Source organism: Scyliorhinus torazame, chromosome 28, assembly GCF_047496885.1.
Source record: "Scyliorhinus torazame isolate Kashiwa2021f chromosome 28, sScyTor2.1, whole genome shotgun sequence".
In the NCBI taxonomy this organism is placed as follows: Eukaryota; Metazoa; Chordata; class Chondrichthyes; order Carcharhiniformes; family Scyliorhinidae; genus Scyliorhinus; species Scyliorhinus torazame.
This window is the reverse complement of record NC_092734.1, coordinates 19,011,941-19,032,602: the sequence shown is the minus strand read 5'-3', so window position 1 is coordinate 19,032,602 and position 20,662 is coordinate 19,011,941. Positions and strand designations below refer to the sequence as shown.

General features: G+C 42.2%; 1 protein-coding gene across 12 annotated transcripts in view; it reads right to left on the bottom strand.

Moving 5' to 3' along the window:
- dlg5a (discs, large homolog 5a (Drosophila)) overlaps positions 1–20,662 on the bottom strand; it is a 259,461-nt gene that overhangs the window by 90,114 nt on the left and 148,685 nt on the right. For 7 of the 12 annotated variants that reach the window (XM_072491581.1, XM_072491584.1, XM_072491585.1 and 4 more), the window contains exons 7-10: positions 12,203–12,474; positions 9,748–10,060; positions 4,246–4,476; positions 232–431 (exon numbers count right to left, since the gene is read on the bottom strand). In XM_072491581.1, the coding sequence (XP_072347682.1) occupies positions 232–431; positions 4,246–4,476; positions 9,748–10,060; positions 12,203–12,474 (1,016 nt within the window). The remainder of the gene's footprint in view (positions 1–231; positions 432–4,245; positions 4,477–9,747; positions 10,061–12,202; positions 12,475–20,662) is intronic. The other 5 variants (XM_072491587.1, XM_072491592.1, XM_072491591.1 and 2 more) reach the window with 2 other exon arrangements.

The window sequence follows — 20,662 nt, the reverse complement described above, 5'->3', positions numbered from 1 at the left end:
AGGGCAATTCCCAGAGTCAAGATGCGTGACTTGGGGTTCCGATGCCCATCTTGGGCTGTTTGGTCAAGTCTCTGATGATCCAGAGACCCAAGATCTGGTGACTTTGCTAGAACATCTGGAACTATATCCAGGACGCATTACTGCCTTCTCAGTAGAAAACTGGAACTCTTAGAGGAGAGGTATAAACGGGTAATTAATTTATAAATGCAAATGACCCACAAGTACACTCACCGTATGCTTTCTCTTTCTGCAACTATCTTATCCCGTTCTTGGAATGCCCAATCTCGCCTACGTTTAGCTACTTCTGCCTCCTGTATTCCTTCCTTCAGTTCCTGGGACATTGCCTCACACTGTTTCCGAAGCATCTCAATTTCCTTACTGGCCCTTTCCATGTCCAATGTGGCTGAATCTTGTTTCTGTAAATTCAAACACTAAACAATTTGTGCTGCTTTGAACATTTTTAGTGATCTAAAAATCTACTATTGTGAACCAATATAGAAAAACAAAACAAAAAACAACATTTGTACAATATGTCAAAAAACAGAAACGAGTTATTCAGTGCCAGATCTGAGGATATGCCAGATGTTCACATATTTTTAAAAATTAAACAGGAAGCCTATTGTAAAAAAAAACATTTAATTTTGCTAAGGACAAGATATTTTTATTCAGTCGTTCTTTGGTCACTGGTGTTAATTTTGATGATTAATTTACATCATTTTCACAAGAGCAATGAGACAGCTTTCCAAATGCTGGTGTTGGACGAATCGTTGTGATATTTAGCCAAGAAACGGAACAAAAACTGTCATTTGTCTGGTGTCTTTCACATCTTCAGGAACTCCCCATGCGATTTATTCACAGTTAATTTTTGGGGGGAGAAAGACTGCCATTATATGCACAAACACAGTAACCATTTTGTACATAGCAAGACCCAGAAGCATCAAATGCGACAAATCTAAGGAAAAATAATTTCAATTGGGTTTGTTTTGGTTTTGGCTGAGTTTCGGAAGAACTGTAATAGTGGCTAGGCAAAATAACCATACCTATGTTACACCGAGACTGCCACAGTAAGTGCCTAATTGTATGATCATTGAGATCACACAATTTGTACTTAGTGATCACTTGAGGTATTTATTGTTCATTAACCAACGTAAGTGATTACTGATTGACATAAACTACTTTTAAACACTGAGATCAGTGGATACAAACAGCATTTGATGAATTTATGCTTACTAAAAATTCACAAAAGTTGCTTATTTCTTCTAATGGATCAATGTAATTTAAAATAACTGAATAATGTGACTCTGTAAGTATTTACTTTTGTCTTTAAGGTAAAGGAAATTTTCATACTATTATCACTTGAAGAGTAGAAGACAATGAGCAGGATAATTAAAAAGAAAAACTGCAAATGCAGAAATCTGGAATAGAAATAGAAGATGCCACAAATACTCAGCAGGATTCCTCCGAATAGTAGTTCATGGAGACCAGCCTCCTCATCCTGCCCCACATTTACAAAGAGGTGCTCCTCAAGCCATACATAACCAATTCTGTTTCTCTCCAAGGGTGAGAGATGCCTCTGGTCCTTCAAGGACTATGGCTAATTACCTACCACCTTCTGTGAAGCCAGGACAACAGGTTGTCCGTACGTATCCCACAACTTCATCACCCTTGTCTATTTCCCTCACGGGTGGCAAAAAATAAAAGTAATGCTCTTTTAGACAGATAAACATGATGAATGATAGAAGGCGGTACATCTTATTTTGGTTGCAGAGTGACCACCAAATAGGAATGGGATGGTAGCAAAATAAAGGATTGCAGAATGATGTACTGTTTATCAGAAAGCTGCAAAAACGTTTGCAAAAGGCAAAGCTAAAAATGGCACAGATCAGAGAAAAAGGTCATGCTCCTTAATTGACCCATTGTTCAGCAGAAGGAACCCCAAATAAGATTGAACGGAAGTGCTGAAATCATCGGAAGCCCAGGATAAGGAGAAAAAAGGTCTACATTGCCTGTTCTCCTGGAGAAGCAATCATCTAATGGGTGTCCATTAAAAGAAAACCCATTACCAAAGGATTTGAAGGCTAGTAATAGTATGAATCTATTCTAGAAAGGGCTACCCATCAAAACATTGCATGTACAGAGTCAGTCACATTGGGATGCAAGAACAACTGGCATCGTCTATTCCTTCCATATTGCAAGACAAATTGGACATATAAGTTACAGTTAATGAAGACTGAAAATTGCACAGCACTGGGCATCAAAGAATTCTAGTTGCCTTGCAAAACCCAGTCTAATGATGGCATGAATGCCTGGTTGTTTCCAGAATAGCTGAATCCATAAGAGGCAGTCATAAGAATCCATATTTAATGAAGTAGTGAGTTCTAGACAAGACCATCTTCACATTGGGTGTTTCTCCGAAATACTAGACAAACAGATTTCTTCATAGCAGGAATATTTGAAGTACTTTCTTCTTCCCTCAACACAACATCATTCCTGGAGGGTGTTCGGGAAAGGGTCAAGAGGAGACAGAAGTACCAGCTGCTATCATCACTCTTTAGAGGTTGCACAGGATGTCAATCTTCTGGTAAAACTCAATATCATATGATGGACAAAGTTGTTGTAGTCATAATCAACAATTCTTGGAAACAGCCATTAAGAGAGAATTTAAAGCTTTCATGCCGTGTCTGGCACAGACAGACGTGGACACGGTATAAAACTCCATCTACAAGACTCACTCTTGTCCACCCATCAAAACAATTGTCAGAAACCATGAGTTGGAAGAAGGCAACCTCAGCAAGTGCCTATTGTCGAAAATTGACCAGGGACACCAGCTAATGAGGATAATGCCAGCACCAAAGACTCAGGGAAAGGGACTTCAAGAAGATCTGGTGTTTCATAGTGGAGGAATATTGTACTACAACAACAAAACAAACCCACACCCATAAATATCATCCTTTTCAAGCAGTGACAATGCATGCCAATGCTGAAGTTGAGATAAGTACTGTAACTTTTTGTCACAAGTATTATTTTCCTCTTCTACATTACTTCTACAGCGAAATATAGTCCAGTTCAAAGCTTTCTCATCTGAACTTCAATTTCTAAAGCAGAAACCTCCAAACCAAGACTAATTCACAGCTTTGGGGACTCGGTCTGTCATGGGCTCCTACTCAATTTGACTTATTTATTGTGAAGAAAGACTTGCATTTATTTAGTGACTTTCACAACCTCCGTACATCTTCACAGCCAATGAAGCATTTTTGAAGTATAGCTACCATTGTGGGAAACACGGCAGCTAATTTTCACAGAAGGTGGTCACACAAACAGCAATGTGACAATGGCCAGGTAACCTGTTTTGGGGAGTATCTTTCTCAGTATCACACTGGAATATCAGCCTCGATTTTGGGCTCAGGTTCCTGGAGAGCACTTGAACCCACAATATTTTGACTCAGAAGTTACCACTTGCTGAAAGATATTCCAACATTTAAATATTAGTAAACTGTGGGTAATGACTGTTGCTTCAGTTCAGTTACAATGGATATCCAATGGTTAGAAAAACAATTTAAACCATTGCAAGAGTGTTTCCAAACATATTGGAACATATGAACTGCTATCGCTTGCGGGTTCACAACAGGGAGGCATTAGTGATAGGTAGTGCCTGCATTACCATATATATATAAATATATATACAATATATTATATGTATAGTTTAATCCGTACTCAGAGTGGACAGTAACTCAACAAAGGTAAAGATAACGGTTGCTGAATTTTCCCATTGGTTTTTGCATTTTCTGTCATTTCCAATATGACTGCGGACAAAATTTCCTGACAGCCAATGTTTGGATTTAGCCCAAGGAGGACAACATTTTTTGATGATTTCTGACTAAACTGAGCAGCATTTCTGCAGTACTATTAGCTGGTCCCCTTTCCCAGGTACTTGATAGTAAGCAGCTCCCTTATGCTCTCGGCAGAATGGGGTATAACGAACAAGACAGTGGTGATAGCCAATATTCTAGTTCTACTTCAGAACTTTCATTTTCTTGAAAGGCAAATTCCAGTTCTAAGAAACCAGCAATACATTACATCTGTGTAGTGATTTGTCAAGAGTTGAAATTCTCCTTTAAAAAGGCGACATTTAAAACTTCTAGTTTTTATAATGCGTGCAAAAATGCAATGGGGTATTCAGGATTAAAAGGAAAGGTATAATAGATAGCAGTGAACGAAACAACTCCATACAAGGGCAAAATTCACCTGTCGGGCCTGGTAGTACTCCCGCAGCAACTGATCTCTCTGGATGATAGCTTCTGTTCTTTCCTTCCTAGCAACATCTCTCTCTTCTTTCACAGTCTCAATATCCTTACAAGCCTGATCAAGCTCCTTTTGAGCTTCTGCTTTGTCCTTCACTTCATGGCAGTATTTCTCCAGCAGTTCATTCCTCTCACAGATAGCATGATCTCGTTCTACCAACGCAGAATGAAGCTCCTGAAATTTAGTCGCAACACACAAATCACATCACTGTTTTAATCCAAGAATGTAAAAACACTGTCTTGCATGTGCTCCCACCTTGAATCCAAATACAGTTGTATTTTCAGCCAATGCACTCTGCAACATTTCTGTGACCGTTTTAGTTGGATTCAGTTGTTTATGTCAGGAAGGGATTACTTTACATTAAACTTTCTCCCCCTTTTCAAGAGAAATGTGAATCAAAATATGTTATTGAGTTTGACATCTCATGCCTGCAAACATTTAAAGGCACAATGTCATATTGAGTGGTTGAACTACTCTGATAGCTATGTGAAAGGCCAGCTTGATTTTTCTTTTGTTTCTCTCCTTTAATCTGTGACCGTGTTTTATTTTTGGATTTCTTTTTACTCTTTCGATTTTAGCAATAAATAATCACCTTCAATTTCACGTCTTCCTCCTGAGTATACCTCTCTGGTTGAGAGGCCATGTGCGTAATGCACTCAAGCTGATGTGCTGTCAAACTGCTGGTGAATGCACAATGACTGGCCCTTTCCATGGTCATAGAGGGGGATTTCTGACCCTTGCCTCGGCTGTCAATACCACAACTAACCCCAGAAACAGGGGTATTTTTTACTACTGCGCCGCACAGAGGACTTATCATTGTGCCATCTCTTATTTTACTTCAAAAGCATATTCTTTTAATCCTTTGATAAACTTGCAATTCCAGCAATTTATTAAATGCCCAATTTTCTGACCAATCATTATATTTCAATATTCAATATACTGCCATCACGTAGTTTGAATATTGAAACACATCAATATGACAATTTTATTACATTGAGGTGGAACTTATTCAAGCCACTTGACTGCTTTGCGCTGCAAACCTGCCCAACCATTGTGACCTAAAGATACAAAATAACACACTCATTTGTAACCTCAAGTGAAGTCAAGTCTATCACTACAGTTTGCATCATGAAATATAGCCATGCGTGCCTGCCATTCATTCTAGTTTGCCACAATGTCCACTGACACCAAAAAATAAAACAAAACTTGAATGGCATCTGCTCTATGACTTCAGTTCATTGGGATGGATCTTGTTGGAAAAATAATGGTGTGTTAACGTTGCATTTCATTATTGATATGCAAATCGGCCACAGAGTTCGGGGATTAAGAGGTAAACCATGAGTTGTGAATCTCCAGGACTTGCTGATTGGTTTACTCCACTCTGTTATTTGCTTTGCACAATGAGCATCTTGCCCTTGGCCTCCCTGTAATTTGAAGAACTTGCTGGGTTTGGACATCAATTGTCCATTAAAACTGTCATAGAAAGTAAAGGAAGAAAAAGAGCATTAAGTACCTTTCATGATTTTTTTAAGGCAACCATTCAACCTCGCTGGCCCAGAAAGGGGACAATCTTACTCCTACATGTAGTCAATTGTTGCTAGAGATTTTTAAAACATCATATTTTAAAATGTTTTCCTACTTTTCCTTTCCTCTCTCTTGCAATCCAGTTTTTCTTTCCATCTCTTTAAAAATGAAATTAAAAATAAAAGCCATCTAACCTACACTATGCCATTATCATCCATATGCTTATCCAATAAACTTTTAAATGCCCTCAATGTTGGCGAGTTCACTACTGTTGCAGGTAGGGCATTCCACGGCCTCACCACTCTTTGCGTAAAGAACCTACCTCTGACCTCTGTCCTATATCTATTACCCCTCAGTTTAAAGCTATGTCCCCTTGTGCCAGCCATTTCCATCCGCGGGAGAAGGCTCTCACTGTCCACCCTATCTAACCCCCTGATCATTTTGTATGCCTCTATTAAGTCTCCTCTTAACCTTCTTCTCTCCAACGAAAACAACCTCAAGTCCATCAGCCTTTCCTCATAAGATTTTCCCTCCATACCAGGCAACATCATGGTAAATCTCCTCTGCACCCGCTCCAAAGCCTCCACGTCCTTCCTATAATGCGGTGACCAGAACTGTACGCAATACTCCAAATGCGGCCGTACCAGAGTTTTGTACAGCTGCAACATGACCTCCTGACTCCGGAACTCAATCCCTCTACCAATAAAGGCCAACACTCCATAGGCCTTCTTCACAACCCTATCAACCTGGGTGGCAGCTTTCAGGGATCTATGTACATGGACACCTAGATCCCTCTGCTCATCCACACTTTCAAGAACTTTACCATTAGCCAAATATTCCGCATTCCTGGTATTCCTTCCAAAGTGAATCACCTCACACTTCTCTACATTAAACTCCATTTGCCACCTCTCAGCCCAGCTCTGCAGCTTATCTATGTCCCTCTGTAACCTGCTACATCCTTCCACACTGTCGACAACACCACCGACTTAAGTGTCGTCTGCAAATTTACTCACCCACCCTTCTGCGCCTTCCTCTAGGTCATTGATAAAAATGACAAACAGCAACGGCCCCAGAACAGATCCTTGTGGTACGCCACTTGTAACTGCACTCCATTCTGAACATTTTCCATCAACCACCACCCTCTGTCTTCTTTCAGCTAGCCAATTTCTGATCCACATCTCTAAATCACCCTCAATCCCCAGCCTCCGTATTTTCTGCAATAGCCTACCGTGGGGAACCTTATCAAACGCTTTACTGAAATCCATATACACCACATCAACTGCTCTACCCTCGTCTACCTGTTCAGTCACCTTCTCAAAGAACTCGATAAGTTTTGTGAGGCATGACCTACCCTTCACAAAGCCATGCTGACTATCCCTGATCATATTATTCCCATCTAGATGATTATAAATCTTGTCTCTTATAATCCCCTCCAAGACTTTACCCACTACAGACGTGAGGCTCACCGGTCTATAGTTGCCGGGGTTGTCTCTGCTCCCCTTTTTGAACAAAGGGACCACATTTGCTATCCTCCAGTCCTCTGGCACTATTCCTGTAGCCAATGATGACATAAAAATCAAAGCCAAAGGTCCAGCAGTCTCTTCCCTGGCCTCCCAGAGAATCCTAGGATAAATCCCATCAGGCCCCGGGGACTTATTTTCAGCCTGTCCAGAATTGCCAACACCTCTTCCCTACATTCCTCAATGCCATCTATTCTAATAGCCTGGGTCTCAGCATTCTCCTCCACAACATTATCTTTTTCCTGAGTGAATACTGACGAAAAATATTCATTTAGTATCTCGCCTATCTCTTCAGACTCCACACACAACTTCCCATCCCTGTCCTTGACTGGTCCTACTCTTACCCTAGTCATTCGCTTATTCCTGACATACCTATAGAAAGCTTTTGGGTTTTCCTTGATCCTACCTGCCAAATACTTCTCATGTCCCCTCCTTGCTCGGCTTAGCTCTCTCTTTAGATCCTTCCTCGCTACCTTGTAACTATCCATCGCCCCAACTGAAACTTCACACCTCATCTTCACATAGGCCTCCTTCTTAGTGTAGTGTAGGTTAGATGGCTTTTGTTTCGGTGCAACATCGTGGGCCGAAGGGCCCTTATTGCGCTGTATCGTTCTATGTTCTTTATCTTTCTTTCTGTATCTGATTGGATTCTAATTCATTCTTTTTTGTCATTTATCTGTTTCTTCTCCAATTTTTCAATTCCACTGATTAAGGAGATATACTGTGCCAACCCAACCCTCGCCCCCCCACCACTCCCCACCCCCCACCCCACGAATTGAGGTCGAGACAGCATGTTGCCCTTGCCACATGTTATCAGCTCACACTTCCAGCAAGTCAAAAACAGATTTGAGCTGAGGGGTGCAGGAAAGTGTCGAACAACCAGGTTGTGCCATGAAATTCCCAATCCAACAAGATCCAGTCCAATGTATGGTACGGAGATTAACTCAAACCCCACCGTGTCTTAAAGGCTCTACATACATCAATGAGTTTGGATGGGGTGGATAACGGATGGAACTTTGAACAATTGCAACAAAATAATTGGAATGATTATATCTCCGGCATGAAGTTCCAACTAGCTCAGAACAAGTACGAGTAGATACGAGACCACAGACCAGCAATCAAATGTTCATCCACATTACAAGACAAACACAACTCCACGAGTGCAAATAGCAAATTCTCCAAAATGCATATATCAAAATGTTTGGGCAGGCTGCAAGAGATGGCGTGGGATGCCAATGCAAATAAAATTGAGTAATTTTCAGCTTTATTAGTTAAGAAGAGACAAAACCCATCCAATTAAATCCCTCTAATTTCAACGGGAATAAAATCAGGCATCTCCTAAAATGGGCTGGTGATCTACAACCCAGACAGCACAGTTCAAAGTGATCCCCAATGTTTGGCTTCAAGGCTATGTTATTTTTGGAAGGTGACGAAGGATGGAGGTCATGTGATAATGCTAATATAAATTTGTTGCTTCAGTAAAGCAGAAAATATTAGTATGTACTTCTCAAAGTTCTCAACTAAATACCTTTCATGCAAAATCGTAGTAAGTGTCAGTGGAATGAGTCATAACTTAATTGAGCCACATTTTAATAAAGGCCTTTGCTAAGCTGCAAGTAGCACACCTAAAATAATGGATTTGTTTTCCCTTAATCAATGTTCTAATGTCACAAGGCTGAATTTGGGAACTGGATATTATAAGTGCCGAAAATAATTTCAAATTCTATGGCTCTAATTAGATGCTTTTATTTTGACTGCTGCGTGTTTTACTAATCACAATGAGTTTCAGAATAAGATAAAGCTCACTACATAATTTTTGAACCATACTGTAATTGTTGGTTTCAACCGTTCGATCGGATAGTTCTCAACAATACTGGTTGGAGTATTCTATTCTAACATACTAACTATTTTAAAAAGATTAAACTCCACCCAAATTATAATTGTGAAGAGGTTGAAAAGTCAATATCCTTGGGAATGCAAAACTGCTACTGTCAGAAACTGCAGATTGCTTATTCGGGGATTGAAGATATAAGGATGCCACTTTCCTTTGAAGTTGTCTCCAACAAGCTGCTCTACCTAATTTTCTTAATTGATAATATATGAAGAGTTTTATTGAAAAAAATTGTTGGGCCACAGCTGCTTACCATGGGAAATGATGAAAAGAGAAACTTGCGACTATTAGCTATCCAGAAACCTGAGTAAACTACCATAGATTGATTTTCAATTCACTTCTTAAAATGCGTGGCATGAATGAGAACAACAAAACAGTAAAATATCACACCACTTCTTTTATATAGAGAAACCGAGGTGAAGGACTGTGGATAGTCAGAAAAATGGACTATCCAAGGAAGTAAGGAAAGAAACTGGGGGCGAATTGAAAGGATATCCTGTTTGGCCTTACCTGACGAAGAGCTTCAAGTTCTTCACCAGCCACTTTTCTCTCTGATGAGGTGTTCTTTAGATGACCCTGCGCCAATTCTAGTTCTGTCTGTAGCTTGTCAATCTCTTTGTGTACTTGGTCTCTTTCACTCATAACCAGGCGGTATTCATTCAGTACCGTGTCCCTCTCTTCCTTGTATTTCTCTGCATCCTTTACTGCTTTCAGCTGTAATGTCTTGTATCGAGTCACCTCACTTTGTAACCGTTCCATTTCCCTCTGGAGCTCTTTGTTCTGTACCGTTGTTTTACTCAACTCGTGCTGTATTAAATCATACCTTTAGAAACAAATTCAAAAGTAGAGAAGTTCTTTTTTTTTCCAATTAAAATTACCACGAAGATCATTTTGCCGGAACAAATATATGTATTCTCTACTTTTTCTTTAGCATTTCAAACAATAATGTTTTTAGAAGGTTCAGTGGAAATACAAAGAATTTCAGAATGGATTATCATTTCAGTTTTTCATTTTTTAAATCTCGGCCCCCACTTCTTCTATCACTTACACTCCAAACACAATATTTAATGATAAAATCCTTGTAGTGAAGAAATAGCCTTTATAGATGAATGCTCTCACAAACAGCATTCTTATTGCAATCATATTTCATGCACTATGAAGAGACGGGTGGTTTTTATGTTGGTTTTCACAAAATGCTTGCCATTCTGTTTAGAAAAACAGGATCACCTAAGGAGTGAAAAAACTCCGAAATCTGTACTCTGCAGCTCATACACCAATAGCAGCATTTATTCAAACCTGTACAATTTCCAGCTTCCTGTGGAATTTTCTCTCCTTCACTATGAGCAGCAGTGTGAACTTTTGCTCTAACCCTCACAGGAGCAACATATCCAAGGCTGAGAACTCTGTTGTGCAAAATACCGAGAACCACTCCTTGATATCATATGTACCATTTACCACACCTCAAAATTATAAGTTCCATTTGGACTTCGTGAAACTCACCAAGTCTATAGCAATACATTTTTGCTATTACTCAATGTATATTTTAATTTTGAAAAATTGTTTTTTTGTCATCAAATTTAAGAATGGTAGGTCACTGGCAGGTGGAGTACGGGAGAATCTCCTAAGTTTAAGTTAAAGAAATGAGATGAAGGGGCGGTACATACAGTGGTTAGCACTGGGACTATGGGGCTGAGAACCCGGGTTCGAATCCCGGCCCTGGGTCCGTGTGGAGTTTGCACATTCTCCCCGTGTTTACATGGGTTTCACCCCTACAACCCAAAGATGTGTAGGTTAGGTGGATTGGCCACACTAAATTGCCCCTTAATTGTAATAAATAAATACATTTTAAAACTACTTTTGAAAATGAGATGACGGGAGAGATATACTGGAAACTTGAAAAGCCACAATTGAATAAAATCATATGCTAAGGGTGTAAGTCAATTGTTTTTCTCCACTGTCCTGAAACTGATAAGACATCTAAACAGTTGCAAAAATAAAAATACTAAAAATAATCACACCATCACACTCACCTGTTCCATTACACAATGTAATCTCTGATACCACCCTCCCTTCTTAGAGTTCAGTGTTCCAAAAATGCAATATTAAACATGCCTCAAAAAACTAGATTGTCAAAGATTGTCCTTGAGCAATTTATAATGGATTCATATTCTGCCTCCCTCATACCACGGGCGAGATTCTCTCATGCTGCGCCGTATGAGAGAATTGCTGTCCGCGCCATTTTTTCCCGTAGCGCCGGTCCGACGCTGGCAGGAGATTCTCCGAGGAGCGGAGAATCGCCCCCATTTGCGCCGGCGCATTTGGCGCGGTGCCGGTCGCGGGCCGCTGTCCGGGGCCGGGCTGCTGATTCTCCGGCCTTGATGGGCCGAGCGGCCGTGCAGAAACGGCAGAGTCCCATCGGCGCCGTTCACCCCTGCTCGCAGCCGGCGGTAACTCTGTGCGTAAGGTCGGGGCGGCCTGTGGGGCGGGGAAAAGCGCTCCTTAATCGGGGTGGGGCCTACGATGGGGTCTGGCCCGCGATCGGCGCCCACCGCTCGGCGGGCCAGCCTCTCCACGCCCCGCGCTATTTTATTACGCAGCCGGCCCCTGAACCCCCACGCCATGTTGCGTCGGGGCCGGCGTACTGAGGAAGTCGCCGTGCATTCGCAGGTTGGCGCAGCCCAGCTGCACATGTGTGGGTTGGCGCGGCCCAACTGCGCATGCGTGGGTTGGCGCGGCGCCCATTTGTTGCTGGGAAGGGAGGCTGGAGCGGCATGAACCACTCCAGCGCCGTGCTGTCCCCCTGTGGGGGCCAGAATCGCTACTGCCCGCGCCCGTATCGCGCCGCCGTGAAACGCAGCGGCGTTCACGACAGCACGCACTCTGTCTCCATTTCGGAGAATCGCTCCCCACATTTTCTTGGGAGGGGTATATACAACAAATTTTGTGTGTCAGATTAGTCCTTCACCTCTTCAATATAGATAAGTACTGTTGCTGAATTGATGTTTTCTCCACAACAGCAGCGTCTGTCTGCTTCATCAGCATCTCGTTCTGTTTCTGAAAGCGCCGATTGTCCTCTTCCACCCGCTCCAGACGGCTGAGGTCAGTGTTATGATTGGCAATCTTCTCATTGTACCGTTTTCTTAGTGCATCATAATCTTTCTTTAAACCTTCTAATTTGTCCATGGCAGTATCGTATAGTTTATTTAGAATCTCAGATGAGCCATTTTCCCTCATAACCTGCAAATAACCAAAGAAAATTGAATCCATTCATTCTGGCCCAAATCTGAAGAGCTACTTATTCTGGTGTCTTATTATTTTAAAAAGCTCTAACAATGCTGGTGGATTTCATCACGGTCCAACATATTTTGAACAGCCGTTTACAAGATATTGTGGCATATTATTCTGCCACTGATCGGCCACATCGCAACAAGTTTCTGTTTCCCACTTAGCTCCCATACAAATTTTATGTTTTTAAAAAACAATTGTTAATGTGGCCTTGGTATTCATAGAGAGTGGAATATAATGAAAAAATGGCAGTCTCTGTTGTCCATCGTAACATGATTTTCTAGAGGGACAAAACTCAATAGGCATATTCTCACTCCTGCTCTGCCCTCACCAACTTACCTGCTCTGTTAATCAATAGCACTGGCAACAAAATATAAATAAATAAAAAATGGGCCCAGAGCTTTGAAAATATGTCAGTGGTAAACAAAATTCGAATTAAATTGAATGAAGTGTGTCCAAGTCTAACCATAGTTTACTTAAAATTATTCCTCCTGGCTGAAGAGTAAAGACAACAGCTTTGGTCTTCATGCACCAGGAAGGTCTCAAGTTTTCTCCTTGGTTGGTGTTGAGTTGCCTGATCTCAACCTTGGGGTAGAGATCCCACAAATGACTACAGTGCCCTGGTTAGGACAAATTGGCCACTACAGACTCCTAGCAGGAGTTGGCATGAGGAATTGTGCACCATGTACAAAGAAGAAAAAACAATACAGCACAGGAACAGGCCCTTCGGCAACCATGGTACCTACCTAACTAAAACCGTCTGCACTTACGGAGTCCGTATCCTTCCATTGCCACCCTATTCATATATTTGTCTAGATGCCCCTTAAATGCCGCGATCGTAGCTGCTCCCATCACCTCCCCCGGCACCGCGTTCCATATATTTACCATCCTCTGTGTAAAAAAACTTGCCTCGCAATTCAGTTCTAAACTTTTCCCCACGCACTTTAAACCTATGTGCCCTAGTACCTGACTCTCCTACCCTAGGAAAGAGCATCTGACTATCCACTCTGTCCATGCCACTCAATCTCGTACACCTCTATCAGGTTGCCTCTCAACCTCCATTGTTCCAGTGAGAACAGACCAAGTTTATCTAACATCACCTCCTAGCTAATGCCCTCCATACCAGGCAACATCAGGCAACAGGCATGTGGGAACTAGTTTGGAACAGGATCAGGGGCATCTTTGATGTATTCCACAGGCCTGCCGACAATGCCAATGTTCACAAATTAGCAACACCTAGAGCAAAGGTCTAGTAAAGACTTATGTACTCGAGTAAAGAACTCACACCGGATGCAAAAGGACTGCGAGATTAACAGAGCAAATCAGATTTCTTTGGACGTAAGTCTTCAAATAAATATTATGCCGCATTATGGTTCTTTTAAGCAGATACTCATTCTATGGGTTATCGCTAACCGGTTTACAGCATTTTGTCTGGTTCAGTTTTGACCATCTATCAGCTACATTATACAACCCAGTGTTTTATCTCACTTAAAACATTTGAAAATGTAAGCAGAACAAGCTGCCTTCTCCTCCAGTTAAGGCTAAATTGACTAAGGTTTTACAACAAAGTATCAGCTCTTCAATGCATTCATTTTCATTCATAAAAATGCCAACTCTGGTATCTTTGCAGCATTTTGAATGATACCACTGAAACAAATTGCTTCTTCAACCATTCTCAGCTCTTTGCGTTGACCACAAGCTCAGTCAAAGGTGTGTGCCTGGCTAAGGAGAACAACCGAGGATGCAAGTGTCACGTTTCGACACATGATATCAAACATATAACAACAGTAACAATCCCAAACAGAAATTCAATCTGTTGAAGTAATGAACTGAGTTTTTTTTAAATAAAACAGACGAGGTGCTTGTATTAGTATTTGATAACAACAATGACATTAATTATGCATAATCTGCAACCAGATGAATTAGGAAAATCAAAGTAAACCTCAATGTAAAATTATCTAAAGCAGTTGCAACATCTGCAGTACGTTTTAACCCGAGTCTTGGGACAGAGGCACCAAACTGACCTCTGTGTGTTGCGCTATTCTGTCTATAGGCTGTCTTGTACTTCCCTTCATCTTTAGGACTATCGAAAGCAGACTTGGAAAACATAAATCCTGTTTTCCCCAAAGTCGCAGAAGACCTGCTGCCCATTTTCCAAACCAACCTCTAATGAGTTTACAGGAGGCACAAGACAGTTGGGGTGGGAGGTGGGGGGGGGGGGGGGGGGGGGTTGCCAGTGTGATAAAGGCAAAAAGACAATGGCCTTAACTTCCTGGTTCGCCAGCGTCCCAATGATGCTGGGAATCCCTCTAGGAAGTTCCCACGTAAGGGCTTACCAACAACTCGCCCAGAAGCGTTAACGTCCTCTGGACAATTGTGCTGGGCTGTTGATCATCTGACAGAAACGATTTAAATTGCTAACCTTTGGATGGTTCTGCTAATTTTACTGATAGTTACTCTGAAAGAGTTAGAGGGAAAAAAAATCACTTCTAACTCCAGAGTAACTATTTAAACACTCAGACCCAGCCTTGCACGGGACACCCCGCACAAACACGACTACCCCAGGGGATCCCCACCATCCCCGACCGAGTCTCCTCCCACCCATTCTGAACCCTCCCTACCCCCGAACCGAACCCCCTCCCTGACTGACCTGACCCCCCCCCTTCAGTCCCATTCCCTAAACGTTATAACTTTTTAAAAAAAATTTAAATTTTTTTTAATAATATATTTTATTCAACTTTTTCGGCCAAACAAAACAGTACAAAGGTTTTTCCCCTTTTTACAACAGCAAAACAATATAAATAACCGTGACCGTATTTTAACAAATAAATAAATAATATATAAACTAAATGGCAACTGCCATAACAAAAATAATAGCTCTCCCAAATAATAAAATCAGCAATTCAATATACATAACCAAGTACCAATATCTTTACAAAAACACCCCTGAGGACCCACCTGGGCCCTCCCCCCCCCCCCCCCCCACCCCCTGGGTTGCTGCTGTTACCTTCCCATTTCCTTTATCGTTCTGCGAGGTAGTTAATGAACGGTTGCCACCGCCTGGTGAACCCCTGAGCCGAACCCCTTAGTGCAAACTTTATCCGTTCCAGCAATGATACCCGGTGTTCTTCTCCTCCCCTGAGTACTCCCCTCCACTTCCTGGAGCCCCTCAGTGCTATGGCCAGGGGCTCAATTACCAATGCAAACAGTAACGGAGACAGGGTCACCCCTGCCTCGTCCCTCTATAAAGACGGAAGTAGTCAGACCTCTGCCTGTTCGTGATCACACTTGCCACCGGGGCCCTATATAGCAGCTGTACCCATCCAATGAACCCTTCACCAAAACCAAATCTCCTCAACACTTCCCACAGGTAGTCCCACTCCACCCTGTCAAATGCTTTCTCGGCATCCATCGCCACCACTATCTCCGCCTCCCCCTCTGGTGGGGACATCATCATCACCCCTTGCAGCCTCCGTATGTTCGTGTTCAGCTGTCTCCCCTTAACGAACCCAGTTTGATCCTCATGGACCACCCCCGGGACACAATCCTCTATCCTCGTCGCCATTACCTTGGCCAGGAGCTTAGCATCTACATTCAAAAGGGAAATGGGCCTGTAGGACCCACACTGCAGCGGGTCTTTATCCTTCTTCAAAAGTAACGATATTGTCGCCTCCGACATAGTCGGGGGCAACTTCCCCCTTTCCCTGGCCTCATTAAAGGTTCTCATCAAGAGCGGGGCCAGTAGGTCTATATATTTCCTATAAAATTCCACCGGGAACCCATCCGGTCCCGGGGCCTTCCCTGCCTGCATGCTCCCAATCCCCTTTACACCTCCTCCACATCCATCTGTGCTCCCAGTCCCGCCCTCTCCTGTTCCTCCACCTTCGGGAATTCAAGCTGATCCAGGAAATGCATCATTCCCTCCTTCCCTTCCGGGGGCTGAGCCTTATACAACCTCTCATACAATGTCTTAAACACCCCATTCACTCTCTCTGCTCCCCGTTCCATCTCTCCCTCCTCATCCCTCACCCTACCTATCTCCCTCGCCGCTCCCCTCTTCCTCAATTGTTGGGCCAGTAACCGACTCGCCTTCTCTCCATACTCATACTGCACTCCCTGTGCCCTCCTCCACTGTGCCTCTGCCTTACCCGTGGTCAGCAGGTCAAATTCCACATGTAACCTTTGTCTTTCCCTGTACAGTCCCTCCCTAAACTTTATAACTTAACTGCTCACTATAAACCTTCCCTTTATGGCAGCTACTGTTGTTAAAAGGGAGAGTGACTTACCTCTCTGGCCCCAGTTACTCCACACCGATACAGCCGGGAGTGCACTTCGCTGACCCTGTCTCATCCAGCCTGAGTGAGGAAGGTTGGGCGAGACAGGGGCATCAGAATCCCAGTGAAGGTAAATCTGGCGGGAGTGGCAATCCGGCGCAGATTACCACTCTGCAGATGTTACGAGACTGAGTTTCTGCCAAAATCAACTGAACAAAGGAAGAAGAAATAATGTCTTGCGTCTTTCACAACTGCAGGATGTCCCAAATCGCTTCACAATGAGGTATTTCTGAAGTGTCATCTCCAATTGTTGTAATGTATTTGGTCACAGCAAACTCACACAAACAGCAATGTGATAATGATCAGATAATCTCGTTTTAGTGATGTTGATCGAGGGATAAATAGAACAAAGAACAAAGAAAAGTACAGCACAGGAACAGGCCCTTCGGCCCTCCAAGCTTGCGCCTACCATGCTGCCCATCTAAACTAAAATCTTCTACACTTCCGGGGTCGGTATTCCTCTATTCCCATCCTATTCATGTATTTGTCAAGACGTCCCTATCATCACTATCGCCCCGGTTTCCACCACCCCCTCCGGCAGCGTGTTCCAGGCACCCACTACCCTTTGTAAAAAACATTCCTCTAAACCTTGCCCCTCGCATCTTAAAACTAAAAGAACAACAACAAAAAATATTAGCCAGGACACTGGGGAGAATTACTGTGTCATAGGACTTTAAAGTTTGGAATTGCTCAGGTCACTCACACCAAATCATACATGCATCAATGCACTAATGTTAAAATATACTGGACGGAAGAAAAAAAATAAATTTGGGCAAGCAATTATCCCAATAACCACAGTGAAACTTGCAGGTCTCAAAATAGACAGCAGATGGTGCCACACTTAAATCAGTGCAGTAACCAACTTCAAAGCAGTAGAGGGCAGCATGCACTATAAGAGGACTGTCCAAATGTCAACTTCCCCGTGCCAAACTAAACATTCCTTTAACCGGCAGTTTCAACCAAGGCTAAAGGTCTGGTGCCAGATCAGATGTGGCCAATCGAGATGTGATTGCACCGTCTGGTGCTCAGTAACTGGGAACAGCTCAAAATTAAACAAAAAATTACAGAAAAGAAACAATGTGAACATATTTTCCAACGCCTGGATGTATCTGCATCAGCTGCCTGTCACACACAGTATTTCAATGAAGGCTCTTCCCCAGTTCCACCTCATAAAGTCCCTTTAAAATCAACTATAATTCATCAATTACAATCTCAGCACTTCACAAATCATGCATTAATTTCTGTCTGCATTGAGCTTTTGGACTTTAATTCTTTTATTTGGTCAGCTACAATGAAGCTCCATGCATTAACATGGTACACCGTTTAGACAAAAATGCTTATTCATGGTCTTAATTTGCTGTAAACACATATCTCACTTTGCGCCACAATACAAAGGCAGCTGTCTCCAAATTTGAGCGGCTCTTGAAAGGTTTCACTCATGCCAAGGATGGTGGAAAAGCTCTGACTCACATTAACTATCTCAATAGGCTGGAGGGCAAACCCACTCTAAATGCCTGAAACCAGGAAGTGGAGATTTCAGATCTCAATCAAATGTTCCTATATTTTCCCCTTGTGTGTACATATTAAAGTGAGTATAGACAAAGTACGGTGATGATGAATATATGAATTCTGTATAACAAGAAAATGAAGGCGTGGTATGCACTAAAAGTGTTTAGAGCATGTTTTTTATTCAAGGAGGGATGTCAGTACCTGGGAAATGGAACACTTTTTTTTTTCTTCAACAATTAGGGCCCAATTTTACCCAATTCAAAATTCACCCATTGCAGAGTTAAAATCGGGCCCCCAGTGTTAGGAACAGCTAATTTCAGGTGAAGGTTCCCATCTGCACTTCAATAATGTGCTTCAACTCTGCACAGAATCCAGAACACCACTTGTGTGAACATGTTAAACATCTGCAAGAAATCTGAATCAGATTTTCCATTCCACAGCACCTTGCAGCAAATTATGTGGATTATAGGTTGTCAGCCCAAATCAGGTGGTAAATGGGTTAAGACAGAACCAATAAATATCAGATGATGACCTTCCGTCAAGTAGAAAGAGCAGACCTCCATCCCATGTCATCTCAGTTACATTCTTAGGAAACATAGAATAACTACAGCACAGAAGGAGGCCTTTCGGCCTAGCGAGTCTGCACCAACCCTCTGAAAGAGCACCCTACCTAACTTGCACTTCCTTGTATACTAAGGGGCAACTGATCATGGCCAATACACCTAACCTGCACAAATTTGGACTGTGGGAGGAAAACTGAGCACCAGGAGGAAACCCATCCAGACATGGGGAGAAAGTGCAAACCCCACAGACAGTCACACAGAATTGAACCTGGATCTCTGGTGCTGTGAGGCATCAGTGCTAACCACTGTGCCACCCTCTTACAAAATAATATTTTTAAGTTTACATTTATAGAAAAAGAAAATGATCTTTCAGGCCCATATGTGCTTGCCCCTATTTTCTGCAAAGCTCATCCCATTTGCTAGCCACCCCTTTGCTCCAACTCCTTGGAGAGGGAAAAGGAATACCTGTGGTCAATTAAAGAGACCTCTGGCAAACAAAAATCATCTCCAACTCCTCAAAGACAGCCAAGCCCGGGGAAATGGCCAACCCGCAAGTAATTGCCCAGAAATAAATTACGGGAACTGGATGGTGACCTAATTCTCAATTCAGTCTCTCCAATTGTGCCTTCCTCTCTTTATATCTTTCTCAGTCACGATTTTCTCCGTTACTCGTGACTTAGATTTTTCTCATTTCTCTCTGCTGCAGTGATTTTCCTTCACTGCCTTGCCTGCCTTTCTGCACCACCCACCTAAATTAAAGATGTTAATTCAGGACCTGCTGAGATGTCAAGCACCAGCTGTAGTGCCACACAGAGAAGCAATAATAGTCACGTCTGCGGAGGTTTGCCAGACAGGATCTGAACCTAATCAATGTTGGTTTGGTTTACTCTGTAATTCATAATGGCTCTACCTGAAAATCTATTCCATTATCTTACCCAATACTCATGAATACTGGTGGATTTGCAGTCGCTTGGGCCTGTATCATGCCCTGTTTTGAAAATAAGCCTAGTTCCAATCTACTGAGCCTTCTTATTGTTAATCAATTCCATCCTAGTTACTATCAACACTTCACAGTCCTTAATCTTCATCTCTCAGAATTTAAAGATAAATATCATCTATTGTTGGGAATTTATTTGTTTTTGGGTACACTGGTCATTTGACCGCTTAATCTCAGTTAGATAATATTTGTTAATTCTCCGTTGATTATTGCTGTTTAGGGAAAGCTTGCTGTTCGTGTCTTCTCCAGAAAACACATGGAGATACTTATCATTTAATACGTACCACATTAAAAATTCTATAGTATTATTTATGCAAAAAGAAAAATATTTATCCAGTGCCCGAACCAACAATCCCCCCTCAAATTAAAACACTAAAAACAGATCAGCAACTTTAGCACTTTGAACTATAAACAGCTTTAAGCGGCTTACATGAAGTGCTTTGAAACATTTCCTGAGATGCAATAAACTATTATAAAAATGAAAGTTCATTTATTCTTTAGTGCGCAGCATGGGTGGCACGGTGGTTGGATGTGTCAGTGCAGACTCGATGGGTTGAATGGCCTCTTTCTGCACTGTAGGAATTCTATGACTTACTTAAATCTCAAGATGCGGCTACCGTATTCCTGTCTTATTAAAGGTGCATTAAAATCTTTTGGGAATGTTGATACCCTAGCCCAAAAGTAAAAGAAGAAGCAAGTAGAAGATGCGGAACCATAAATCAGGGTGTGCTTATCCT